The sequence below is a fragment of the Heloderma suspectum genome, chromosome Z (genome assembly GCF_057233095.1).
Source record: "Heloderma suspectum isolate Gila_16-S chromosome Z, 16-S_ref, whole genome shotgun sequence".
NCBI lineage: Eukaryota > Metazoa > Chordata > Lepidosauria > Squamata > Helodermatidae > Heloderma > Heloderma suspectum.
Window position 1 is genome coordinate 17953580 of NC_139476.1, and position 14017 is coordinate 17967596.

Sequence of the window (14017 nt, forward strand, 5' to 3'; positions counted from 1 at the left end):
CCTGCACACGCCCACCCACGTTAAACTGGTGAAGAAGCCACTGCCTTGGGAAATAAAATCCTAAAAGCCAAGGAAATGGCACACCAATCCAGACTCATCCGAGCCCATTTGGGTTTCTCCAGCACCCCTCGCTCTCAGAACCCTCGAGGCAGTGTTCGGATTCCTCAGGAGACTCCAAATGTGCTTTGCAATGCCGGGATAGAAACTGAAAATGATGTGACGTGTATGTACGTGCCCCAGGGCTTCACAATGCTTAGAAGGGTTTAGGGCTAGGGCGACGCTTCCCTAACGTCGTTTCCGGAGGAGTGGCGTGAGCCCAAAACGTCATTTCTGCAGGAGTCGCTTGTCCCAAAGACCCAGGCTGGACAACTAACTAAGTACTAAAGGTTTGGTTTTTACAGTAAAGCATCTACGACGGGAAGACGTAGAATGGGAAGGAAGCAGAGGAGCCCGATAACGTCCGGCATCCTAACACCGCCTCTCTCCCAAGGAGCAAACGGAGGCTGATCTCTCCAAAAAGTACTGGAGTACTGTCCTCGAAGCTTGTTCACGGTGGGGGGGAGGCGCTTCGCTGCTCCCCCCGCGAAGTTCAGGCCGGGGGGGGAGGCTTCCTGCCTCGCCCAGCCGCGAACTCCAAAGTTTTTTTTTTTAAAAAAACACGCCCCCGTGATAGGCTACGTCTTTACGTAGACTACGGCGAAAATAAGGGCAACGCAAATAGCTTTGCCCTTATTTTCGCCTTAGTCTACGTAATCTTTACGTAGATTACGTAAAGAGGAAAAAGGGCAGGATAGAAATGCAATAATCACAAATGTAGTAGCACATCTGGGTGACCAGCCAGATGGGTGATTAATAAATTTAATAATAAATAAATAAATAAGTAGTAGTAGTAGTAATAGTCATAGGATACTGACAGTAATAATCCAAAATACCTGGGACTAGGACTAAGCAGCAAGACGGCCAGGCTTGCTGATTATGCCAAATTATTTAGTATAATAAGTTGGTATCATTAAACAATTTGATTCCAGGGAAACAAAGAGGGATTGCGAAGAGCTCCAGAAGCGTCCCTCCGTAGTGGGAAAATGGACATCAACGTGGCAAATGCAGGTCTATGTCAGCAAGTGTAACGTGATGCACGGGTGGGGATGTGGGGGGCAAGCCCAACTTCACTTGTATGCTTGTGACTGGCCAAGGCAGAGATCTGGGGCGTGTGGTTGGCAGTTTGATGACAACGTCAACCCAGAGTGCATCTGCTACGGAAAAAGGCACATCCCACGTTTTCAAGGCATAAATAGGAAAGGGATCGACTTGGCTATGGGGATGGGAAAATGCTGCAGGGCACTGATGTTTCAACACACGCAAAATGTCCCCCCCCGCCCCGATCCATGGCTTTCTGGTTCAAGTCAGGCCAATACTGTATAAGGACAGGAATTCCACATCTCCTTGGGACCATTTCTGATCCAGAAAAATCATGGCTCTCCCACTCGCGGCTGCAGCCAAGGTCCAAAAACAGGGATCCCTGGCAGGGATCTTCTTGATTTCGTTCCATTTCTGCAAAGCAAATCCCCCAAACCGCCATCCAACCACAGAGTACATCTGTCTCCACGGACTGAACCAGAAAAGTCACAGATCTGCCACTTGTGGGCACAGCCATGGCATGAAAACGGGGAAAAATGGCTCCCCGCGTTCCCCAGAACAAGACGGGTGCTGGCTAGAACTCTCTGCACACCCCAATCCAGGTTGGCCACTGGCCACTCCCGGGCAGGAAGGAGTATTCAGGACTTGCTCTTCCAGCTGCGCCTTGCTGGAGTAACACGGTCTCCCTCAGCTCACACATTTGTTGGCTTCTTCTCATTTCCGCATGTGTTTGTCCTGTGATCCTTACTGCTCTTCTGCCTAACTCCTGCCTTGTTCTCTGGCCCTGTCTTCTCATTTGCCCTCAGACCCTGACGGCTTTTTGGGCCTGGCTCCCCATTCCTGGCCTTCCAGACGATGCCCCACGCCCCAGTCCTGACATCTGGCAAACCCAACCCAGGCCCTGCGCCCCTTTCATTGATAAAGGGATCAAGAGGGCAGTTCAAAGGCAGCAAAGGATTCTGAGGATTCTGGAAAGGAGCATGTCATGGCAGGCAATGTGTCAACCCCAGTTGGCCCACAGATGGCTTGGACTGCATGTCCCATCGTTCCCAGAGAATACATCTGAAGGGCGGTTGGTTGATATCACCAGGTGACTGTCCACAGTCTCACGTTCAAGGCGCAGTTCTAGCGCTCAGTGGGACCATCCAGGTGAGGAGGAGAAGACAAGGCTTGTGCCGACTTGTCTCCCGACTCCCTCGGGAGGGTGCGGCACCGCTGAGAAGTGGATCCCTTGGCTTGAAAAATTCATTTCCTGCCATTGCCCATCCAACATTTTTTAAGGTCTTGGAGTCCCCAAAGAGAATCATCACTTGCGACTCATCCCAAGTATCGGAATCGATCAGTTCTGTAAAAAGAGGAGCAGACGTCATAGGGACCATACCGGTGAAGGCCACACAGATGTCATTCTGCTTCAGCAGAGGTGTCAGTGTCTGGATGAAATGTTCACCACAGTCATCCTCGGAAGCAAACACTGATTCAGTGTGGGGCTGAATCAGACACCTTCAAGTGCCACCACTCCAAAACCCTTCTGCTAACAGCCTAAGGCACATGGCGGAAAATAATGCTATTGTGTATGGAAATGTGTCCCCATACCTAAAACACTGACCGGTTTTAGATGGGGTGTGTGTGGGCGGTCTGTGTGTGGCGAGTTGGTCTTGGCAGCCAGAGCAACAGAGTTTTGGAAACTTTGTTCATTTGCGAGTCTTGAAGGGGTCACAACTAGGGATGTCAGAGAATTTCTCCACGAATCTCCGGGAGGCCGAAAGCCAACGCATTCAGCCCCCTGAAATTGGTGGAGAAACGGTTGTGCCTTATAGCGTTGCCCTTATTTTCACCGTAGTCTACGTAAATATTTACGTAGACTACCCGTGCCAAACTAAGGAATGCAAATGGCGGCGCCCATTTCTCCACCAATTTCGGGGGGCTGAATGCATTGGCATTCGGCCGCCCGGAGATTCGTGGAGACATTCTCTGACATCCCTACTCTGCACACACTTCGCTAAGGGGGGGGCGCAATTCTCCCTTTCCCCAGCCATCTGTCTGGGGAAAGAACTTCGCACGTGCCTGGGCTCCATCTTGGATTCCGGTGCTCAACTTTACACAGACCGAAGGGCAGAACCTGATGACTATCGTGAACTCCACCTGCCCCACAGAGAGCCAAAGAGGGATGCAAACATGTTTTTCACCGTTCGAGGTGCAAAGGTAGCCCAGCGCTGCGGGGCCCTGCTTCTTCCTCTCCCTTGGTGTTACCAGGGTAATGACAGTAATTCTGCAGGAAGCCCCCATGGATTTCCATCCAGCACGTCAACAACAGAGAACTCCAGGCCAACACTTGCTTCACATGAATATGCCCTGAGCCCTTCCATGGGGGCCTGGGTTGAAGTCGGACCACTCAGCATCCTCTCATTGCTAGCCAAGACCTCATTCCCCTGCTGGAGCCTGTCTAGCCGGCTCTCCTTCAGGTTCTGCTTGGACGCTGGCCTGGGAGGAAAAGCCTCTTCCTACCGAGGATGGTTCAGCTGCTGCTGCTGCTGCTGTTTTGGAACCGGACTCTGGCCATGCAGGCAATGCTGAGGACCACCTGCCTCTTGGCCAGGCCTTATGAAGTGCGAGAAGACTATTACCAGCCAGGAGACTTCATCGTTGGTGGGAATCTACTGCTTGGCGAGGTTTATCCTAGCTTCACAGGGGAAGCATTGATTCTAGGGCCATCGCAGATGGTCCAGGATCCAGTGTGAGTTTCTACAAGATGAATCTGGGGCAGATGTCTGCCTGCTTCTCTTTCAGGAGCCTCAAACCTGCTTTGCAGAGTCCTCTTCAGAGTCAGGCTGGGCTGGGGACCTGGGGAGACTTTGCCAGTCCAGATCCACATCTTCGCAAACCTGGAGAACAACTGACTTGGCTCTCGAGGGCGTTTGGTGTAAGGGGGGCAGGCAGAGCTAGGCAATAATCTGGTTCCGTGTGAAGGATCTGGCAGTGACAAAGATGTGTGTGTGTGTGTGTGTGTGTGAGAGAGAGAGAGAGAGAGAGAGAGAGAGAGATTGTGAATTCTTGGATTTTGGCCTAAAGGGCTGGTCTTTATTCAGAGACGGTGGAACCAGAAGGACTTTATCTCCTTCTGCTCTCACAAGTGCCATTGGGATCCCACCAACACTCATTGTCCCTCTCACTGCAGGCCAGTAAACACTAACAACCTGCAGTACCTTGCCCTGGCATTTGCCATCAAGGAGCTCAACGAGAACCCAGCTCTCCTACCCAATGTGACCCTCGGCTTCCGCATCTATGACCACAGCGACGTTGGAAGATGGATCTATGTGAACACCCTGACCCTGCTCTCCACACGGGGCCAAGCTTTCCCGAATTATAAATGCAACAGACGGGATAAACTGCTCTCTGTTATTGGGGGTCTCGAATCCACATCCTCACGGCAGATGGCGTCTCTAATGGGCATCTTCAAGATCCCTCAGGTAAGCGGGTTCTGCAGAACTCAGGAACACAGCGATGCAAAACCCGGTCTCTGACAACAGTCTCTTGCCCTTGCAGTGGGTGTGTGGTGCCGCTGTATTTCCTGGCAGGAGGAGGTGACCTTCCAACTTCGGTCAACCTGTCATATAGTACCCTTGGCAGTAGCCATTCATCTTAGGTCACTGTGACATGGCTAATCCCAGCCAGCACTGGGATTTCTTTAGAACAATACGATTTGGATTGGGAGACACAAAGAGTGTTGTGACAACATAAAGACTCAAAAATGAACAAGGTTTCCAAAACTCTGTGTTGCTCTGGCTGCCAAGACCAACTCAGCACACACAGACCGCCCACACACAGACCATCTAAAACCGGTCAGTTTTTTAGGTATGGGGACACATTTCCATACACAATATTTATTTATTTATTTATTTATTGCATTTATACCCCGCCTTTCTCCCTCTCGCAAGGAACTCAAGGCGGCTTACATTATCCTCCTCCTCACCGTTGTATCCTCACAACAACAACCCTGTGAGGTAGGTTGGGCTGAGAGTCTGTGACTGGCCCAAAGACACCCAGTGAGCTTCCATGGCCATGTGGGGACTAGAACCCGGATCTCCCGGCTCCCAGTCCGTCACTCTCACCACTACACTACACTGGCTCTCCAATACAACAATTTTCAGCCATGTGCCCTAGGCTGTTAGCAGAAGGGTTTTGGAGTGGGGGCACTTTGAAGGTGCCTGATTCAGCCCCACAAACATTGTGTCACATGTTGTATTCTGTGTCCCCCCCAACCATTTCATGAGCTGGGTTTCCAGGTCGCTTTGTTGCTCTGGGTGCAACTGACCCCCACAGCTGCCATGTGTTGATATACTTGAGTTGTTCCTCCTGAGATAATTCTGAGGGATTTGGGAGGTGCTCAAAAGACCCCAAGTTGCTTGTGAAGGATCTTTATTTTTGCTATACTCAACAAGGCCCATTCATTGCAATGCTAAGAAGTGTGTTGGTCCTACCTTCACAGCACCCCTGACATTTGGATGAAAACCACACCCGGGGGGGTCATAGAGTCAGCTCAGACCTCCAGCTTACCTTGAGTAGTCCATTTTTGAAATGACCGTCTTCCTCCAAGGTAACACTCCAGGCCTCTGACGTAGGCCTTAGTCCATGCAGTCCTACACAGTTAGAATGAGCTAGTCCTCAAAATGCCACAAACCTCTTCATGGTTTTTGCTGCTATGGACTAACACAGCCACCCCCCTGGAAATTCCTTCCTACAGCTCACGTTTGGCATCTTTGAACCTATCCAGAGGGAGAAAACGGTCTTTCCTTCCTTCTTCCGCATTGATCCCAATGAAATGCCTCAATTTGAGGGCATCGTCAGGCTGCTCCTGCATTTCCATTGGAACTGGATTGGGCTGTTTGCTTCCGAGGATGACCGTGGTGAACGTTTCACCCAGACACTGACACCACTGCTCAAGCAGAATGACATCTGTGTGGCCTTCACCCGTACGATCCACGCGGCGTATGTTCCCCTTCTATCAGAACTGATCGATTCTGATGCTTGGGCTGAGTTGCAAGTGATGATTTTGCTCGGGGACTCCAAGATCTTTGAAAATGTTGCATTGGCAATGGCAGAGGATGAATATTTTACCAAGACCTCATTTAGGAAGGTTTGGATCTTCACAACACATTTGGAAATTGCGGCAATAAGACCCCAGTTGGGCCAACTTAGACTTACAAATTTCCATGGTGCTTTGCACACTACCTGGTGCACAGAATGAATGTGCCATCATTCAAACATTTCTTATGCACTTTAGATCCACTCCAACCACAAGGAGACGTCTTTCTCCATAAATGGTGGGAATATGAATTTGACTGTCGGTTCCTGAAACCAGGCCAACCCTTCAACTGGGGAGACAAGAGGTGTACAGGGGAAGAGAAACGGGAGGACCTGCCGGGCTCCATATTTGATGCGAGCATGAACAGCCGCAGCTACCACATCTACAATGCCGTCTACTCCGTGGGACACACGTTGCATGCCAGGGCTTCATCTGAATCTCAACATGCATGGATGGGGGATGGCAGGAGGCTTCTAAACGTCCAGCCATGGCAGGTAACATCCTCCTTCAGAACTGGTTCTCTCATATAAAGTGCCTGGTTGATTTTTTACCAACCGGGACTGGAAGTGGTTTTACCATCAGGTACCAGAAGCAAATGGCGAGTCTGGGAAAAGTTGTATTAGCTAATCCTAAAGTTCCTAAGGAAAAGATTCCCCATAGATATTCTTTCAGGGCCACCATTTTCCTAGAGCGAGTTTAGGAAGAGAGTAGACAGTAGCAGAGACTTTTTGTACTTCTGTACTAAGCATGTGTGTAGGTATTTGGGAATGAGGAGGGGGGATACAAGCAAGCCCCCACGACACACAGCGCTGGTCTCTAAAGCAGCACTGATCCCGCTCCCAAACTTTGCAGTATCAGACAGCAGGATTCCCCCCCACACACACAGACACACACTCCTTTTTGCCAGCCAGCAGCTGAAACTCAGATGTTGTTGTCTTTGCTGATAAGAGCCCTGCTCCTTCTCGTGCCCACACAGAGATAGCAGGAGGTGTTGAAGCAAGGAGAAATGAGCCAAAAAGCTCCAAGAGCTATAGGAGAATTTAATTTCCACTTACAAAACATGAAAAAATGCCCTGCTCACCACCCCAGACGGGAGTGTGAGCAGGAGAACGTGCTCTCCCAAAACATTCGCAACTTCTCGAACTGGTGCTCACTTTCGAAAATACGTGCTTTTGGAAGAGAAAACAGTTTGCAATTGCACAACTTTGAAAATGCACCATTTCACCCTTTAGTCTATGGAGGAAATTTGTGCAACTTTAGAAATGTATGCAAATGCGAGATTCATTCCTTTTTTTGCACAGCTTTCCTGTTCTTGCCAAATCAGAGGCAAGCACAAACCAAGGAGAGGCAGATATCGGGCTTATGCTGGTGAATTCCCACATCACTCGTTCCCCCATCCCTACACTGCACATGTATATTTTACAGTTAGTGGCTTAGAAAGGGTGCGTTGGAGCAAGAAGGAAACAAGCAAGCCCCCAAAAACACTGGGGAAGCAGCTTCTCACGGCTAGTGCCCAGTGGAGAAGCATCTAAGCATTAAACCCACAACAGAATACAGAACCAAACAATCCCCAACCTGAATGGCAGGCACAGTACGTGAGAAGACTTTAGACCTCCCTCACAGTCCCAAGAACCAGTCAGCCCATTTTCTAAGCACCTCTTACATTTCAGATTCTTGGCTCTTTGAAGGCCGTCCGCTTTAACAACAGCGCTGGAGATGAAGTCTATTTCACCGATAATTCTGAGATGTCCTCTAGTTATGATATTGTGAACTGGATTTTCCTTCCAAAACACACTTTTGCCCCTGCGAAAGTTGGATGGCTGCATCCAGATGCTCCCCCAGGACAAGACTTCAGCATTAACTCTGACGCAATCATCTGGCCTGCAGAGGTGGAGTTGAATCTTCTGGGGTCATGGGAGAAGTAAGAGATGTTGCAATCTGTCCTTTGAGAACAGAAGTCTTTCTAGATGAGACGAAAGTCTTTTTGAGTCCAGGGTGCAGGGTGCCGGTATCGCCCAATGGTCAAACACGATCTTTGGAGGCAGGAAGTTCCAGCTTTAATCCCCACATCTGCACATAGGCTGCAGAAAGGCCTCTGTCTAAAACCCTGGAGAGCTGTTGGAATTCATGCAGACTATACCAGACTAGGTGGACCAAGTGTCTGACTTGCTAGAAAGCAGCTTCCAACATATATGTGTGTGTGTATGCATGTATGCATACATGCATACATCTCTCTCTCTCTCTCTGTCTGTCTCTCTGTGAATATATATAATCAGCCTTGAATACGATAGTTCTAAGTCACTTCAACCCTCCTCAATTGGTGAAATATCCATCATGTAATGGGAACTTGAGTCATTCTGAGTCTAGCTTGGTGCAATTTCTGTCATCTGGATATCCTGAATTATTTGTCTTCTGCTTTTTAGGAGCCCCCCTTTGCGAGGTGTGTGCAGAGGTGCCATCCAGGACTCTGGAAAAAAGATCCAGAGGAGAAGCCAGTTTGCTGCTACAGATGTGATCGTTGCCCAGAAGGGACAATTTCTACCTGGACAGGTAGCTCAAAGTCTGGGAGCCATGTAGGATGTACTGGGGCAAGAGCCATGTAGGATGTACAGGATGTACTGGGGCAAGAGTGGAGCGGGGAGAAGAGTGTAACATAGACAAGGAGTCTGCCATTTCCCCAGGAATGGATTTTTTTCGGTTAATTCCATTCCAGGTTGCATATTCCTGTGGTTTCCTTGTTTGCAAAGTATTCAGAATTTCCTGAAGAAATCTTCTATTTCTGTGTCTACTAATGCTCACAAAAACAGTATCTGGAACTTCCTCATTCCCATTGGCTCACCTTTCCAGGGGTACGTTGTTTTGGCATCTGGCCTGAAGCTGTTTGGGCAGCACACTGATCCAGGCAGATGGCTGGTCATCCTTTTAACAACTGGAGCTCGTAACCCCAGTGTCAGATAGATAGCCCCTTTTTCTGTAGTGTTTTCCAGAACCTGCTTCCCATCTTCTACCCCAACTAATGTCCTCAGCCCTCAATCTAAAGAAAATGACAGATGTTGGTTGGTTGGTTGGTTGGTTGGTTGGTTGGTTGGCTGGTTGGTTGGTTTATCGGTGCATTCAGAAGGTGCTGCAGGTAACAGGTTGTGGCTCAGTTGTTCGTTCCCAGATTTTCATTTCTGCTTACAGAATTTGGGTTTTCCTTCATTGCACACTATTGAGCATGAGACTGATATCAGGGAGTGTCCTATGAAAAGAGGGCATTTTGCACCTTTTCTGCCTCTGTTCTTACTATATATGTTGCCAAAGCTTACAGAGAGGGCCAAGAAAGGGAGTTTCTGCACTTTGGGGTAAAATAAACTTCCGAAAGGAGAATTCCATCGACTCCCTTGTGGGCTGATCTGGCACCAGCATCTGTGTCATGTTCACAATGCTTCACTCGTTGTTATTCATTGCAGATGCAGTTCACTGTACTCAGTGCCCAGAAGATCAACACCCTAATGAGAACCAAGACCAGTGTATCCCCAGAACTATGCACTTCCTTTCGTATCAAGAGACACTTGGATTCATTTTAGCAACTCTTGCTGCTTTCCTCGCTCTGATCACTGTCCTAGTGCTGGCAATGTTCATGAAACATCACGACACACCGATAGTCAAAGCAAACAACCGAGACCTCACCTATGTCCTCCTCATCTCCCTCCTGCTCTGCTTCCTCCGCTCCTTCTTGTTCATCGGCCAACCCACAAACATCACTTGTCTTCTCCGACAAGCAGCTTTTGGCATAATTTTCTCTTTGGCTGTTTCTTCCATGTTGGCCAAAACTGTCACCATGGTTCTGGCCTTCATGGCTACCAAGCCAGGAAACGTGGCCAGAAAACTCTTGGGGAGACAATTGACCAGCTCCATTGTCCTGTTCTGTCCGCTTGTGCAAGGTGTGATCTGTGCTGTGTGGCTGGCAACCTCTCCCCCGTACCCAAACCTGGACTTCCATTCCCTGGCTAGACAGATCATCGTGGAATGTCAGGAAGGCTCGGTCACCATGTTTATCAGTGTCTTGGCTTACATGGGTTTCCTGGCTCTCATCAGCTTCACAGTGGCTTTCCTAGCAAGGAAATTGCCGGACAGCTTTAATGAAGCCCAGTTGATCACCTTCAGCATGCTGGTGTTTTGCAGCGTGTGGGTCTCCTTCGTGCCAACTTACCTGAGCACCAAGGGAAAGTCCATGGTGGCCGTGGAGATCCTCTCCATCTTGGCCTCTGCGGCTGGTCTCCTGCGTTGCATCTTTCTCCCCAAATGCTACATTATTCTCCTGAGGCCCCATCTCAATTCCAAGGATCATCTAATAAGGAGAAAGATTCTGTGATTTTTACTACTGTAGAGAAGTCACTGTGAATTCATTGTCCAGTCCCTCCATCACATTTCCCCATGCTATGTATCCTTACAGGAGTCATTGTACTTTATTTTATTTAAAAATACATCTATCCAATCAAGTCCATTATTTCTGTACATGGTTTATTTACTGGTCATATATTTGTTTGTTTGTTTGTTTCAAGTGTGGTGTAGTGGTTAGAGCACTGGACTGGAACCTGGGAGATGTGGGTTCCAGTCCCCACTCGGCCATGAAGCTTCCTGGGTGGCTTTGGGCCACTCACTGACTCTGCGCCTAACCTACGTCACACGGTTGTTGTGAAGATGAAATGGAGGAGGAGATAGATTCCCATGGAAGCTGCCTTGGGTTACCTGCAAGAGGAAAAAGTGCAGGATATAAATGTAAGAATAACAAATTTAATAGTAGTAGTAGTAGAAATAGTAGTAGGAATACTGACAGTAATAATCCAAATATTTGGGACTAGGACTAAGCAGCAAGGTGGCCAAACTTCTGATTATACCAGATTATTTAGTATAATAAGTTAATTGTTGTGAACCGCCCAGAGAGCTTCGGCTATTGGGCGGTATAGAAATGAAATAAATAAATAAATAAATAAATAAATAAATAAATAAATAAGTTGGTATCATTAAACAATCTGGTATAGTTGAAACAAAGAGAGATTGCGAAGTGCTCCAGAAGGGTCACTCCCTAGTGGGAAAATGGACATCAACATGGCAAATGCAGTTCTATGTAAGGAAGTGTAAAGTGATGCACATTGGGGTGGGGATGTGGGGGGCAATCCCATACATCACTTGTATGGTTGTGACTGGCCAAGACAGAGATCTTGGGCTTCTGGTCGACAGTTTGATGACAATGTCAACCCAGTGTGCAGCTGCTATGAAAAAAGGCACATCCCACGTTTTCCAAGGCATAATTAGGAATGGGATCGACTTGGCTATGGGGATGGGAAAATGCTGCAGGGCACTGATGGTTCAACACACTCAACACCCCCCCACCCCGATCCATGACTTTCCGGTTCAAGTCAGGCCAATACTGCATAAGGACAGTAATTCCACATCTTCTCAGGCAATTTCTGCTGATTCAAACAAAAAGGAAAGTGCAAACTTCCCAGTTACACAAGATTCTTTGCGAAACTGGATCAGAAGTATGCCTTATCACGCACTCAGGAATTTCCTTTAATTCTTTTTTTTAATCACAGAAGCTTCCACACTGCTATACTTTCTCCTGAGCAGTCCAGTCCTTACTTCCTACAAGTAAGGTATGCGTTATCTGGGCCCTGTTCATGTGGCACCGCTTTCAGCCTTCACTCCATCACAACTGCACAGCATTTCAGCTTCGAACCAGTTTCTGCTGACTTACACTCGCGATTGACTGCGGGCTTCCCTAACAGACTCTGCTGTGCCCTTGGTTAGCTATTATCGTTTAATGCGCAGCCATGCAGTCTGGTGCAACACTTCTGTGGCTGTTTTGTATTTTGGGGGTTCTGTTGTGTCTGTCCATCCCTTGTTAGCTAAAAAGTGGGCGTTCTGTGCCCCTTCATTTCCACGCCATGTGTTTGCCAGTTCCCCAGCCTGAAACTCTCGTGATGGTTCCCACTCACAAGGCGGGAGCGGTACGTGCCTACCCATCACTCCACAATGGTGGCTGGAGCGAAGCTGGTCCTCCCCCAAGCCCTCCCACCAGCCTTTGGGCACTGAGTCCAAAAGCAACCACTGCGAAGCTACGAAGCTGCCAAAATGTGCAAAAGTGTGATTAAATAAATGAGAATGCCTCTCCGTCCCCTGGAACTGCGCAGCTGCGAAGGGACGGGGGGAGTAAAGGGGCGTCGTAGGCCAATGCAAGCACTACGCATGCCCACAACACTTCCCCCGCAAAATGCGACGTCGGTTTGGGGAAGCGACAGATGCCTCGCAACTGCGGGGAACCCGCAGCAGATTGAAAACATCACAGCAAAGCGCTTCCATGGAAATCCGCATTTCCCAGGAGAAAACCACGGATGGCTGTGAAGTGGCGACTGCGCTGTCTGTCCTGCAGGACCTCGATTTGCAGCCACCCTGGAGTAAAACCCTTACTATATGGAGCCTTTGAGAGCTTCGGCTATTGGGCAGTACAGAAATAAATACATACATACATACATACATACATACATCATACATACATACATATATACATGTCTACTCTGCAGCTTCTCTACTTGGCCTGCTCTGGCGGATGCTTTGTGATGCAGTTTTGGATGCTTTCAGAACAGGAGCACGGATGTCAGGAAGCTTTCAGGATATGTTCCTACATTCCAAAGGCTGCTTTTCTCTGTGGCTCTGAGACCATCACATCTTATTTTAATTATTCCCCTTGTTAGCATGGCTGTGTGGGCTCTCCGCTCCCATCCATCATCTTCAAGTCACCTGGCTCTGTGAAATGGGAGCTATGGATAGAACAAGAGAAGGTGGAAGCAAAGGGGTGCTTCTGTGTGGTCATGTGATTTCCTTCCCCCACCCCTGGCATGCCTCGTGCCTCAGTTTTCTCCTTCTGTGGCATGGGTCGGGGATTCGAACACTGTTCCTTATCCACAGATCCCCCTTTGCTCCGCCTCTCATGACCTCTTGCTTCTGCCTCTGCTGACGTGCCCTCTCCCCACCCTTCGGACTGACCACCGGCCTCCACTGCATAGCAGTGGTGTTTCAAATTATGCATGGTCAGAGAAAGTGGATAGGGAGACACTTTCCTCCATCTCTCAAAAGCTAGAACCCAACGGGGTCATCCTGTGAAGCTGATTGGTGGGAGATCCAGGACAGGGAAAAGGAAAGACTCCTCCACACAGCACGCCATTAAACTATGGAATTCGCTGCTGCAGGAGGTAACGACGGCCACTAATTTGGATGCCTTTAAAGGGCCCTGGACCACTTCATGGAGGACCATGGAATCAAAGGCGACTAGCCACGATGGTTCTATCTATCTCCAGTATCAGTCAGCCTGCCTATTTGGAGCGGTTGCTGGGGAACATGGGCAGGAGAGTACTGTTGCACTCATGTCCTGCTTGTGAATTGCTCGTAGGCGGCTGGTTGACCACCATGTGAATAGAAGGCTAGACCCTTGGTCTGATTGGGCATGCCTCTTATATTCATATTAGAGATGGGGCTTCAATGTTCAGAAGCATTGTACCTCCGATCGCAAAGACAGACAGAGAGAGGAAGACAGAGACAGACAGACAAACAGACAGACAGCAGTGTGTGTGTGTGTGTGTACACACACACACACCCCTTGGGGAGACATTTGCTTTGCAAGAACCAAGTCAACTCAATCATCAAAAAACCTGCCGGCTGAAAAGGCCAGACGATAAGGCCACGTCACGTTGGTCCAAACTCCACACAGCCAGGACATTGGAAGCGAAGGCTGATGCCCCATCTGACATGCCC

At 48.8% G+C, this 14017-nt stretch overlaps 2 protein-coding genes across 2 annotated transcripts; both read left to right on the plus strand.

Moving 5' to 3' along the window:
* The first annotated feature begins 3647 nt into the window (after positions 1-3647).
* LOC146333812 (extracellular calcium-sensing receptor-like) lies at positions 3648-8145 on the plus strand. The gene is made up of 5 exons (XM_084825719.1): positions 3648-3871; positions 4313-4532; positions 5879-6107; positions 6419-6714; positions 7891-8145. The coding sequence occupies exons 1-5, from the start codon at positions 3648-3650 to the stop codon at positions 8143-8145; spliced, it is 1224 nt and encodes a 407-aa protein (XP_084681845.1).
* A 1601-nt stretch (positions 8146-9746) lies between these two features.
* Positions 9747-10577, plus strand: LOC146333813 (vomeronasal type-2 receptor 26-like). The gene has a single exon (XM_084825720.1). It carries the CDS (start codon positions 9747-9749, stop codon positions 10575-10577), a length of 831 nt encoding a protein of 276 aa, XP_084681846.1.
* The last annotated feature ends 3440 nt before the right edge of the window (positions 10578-14017 follow it).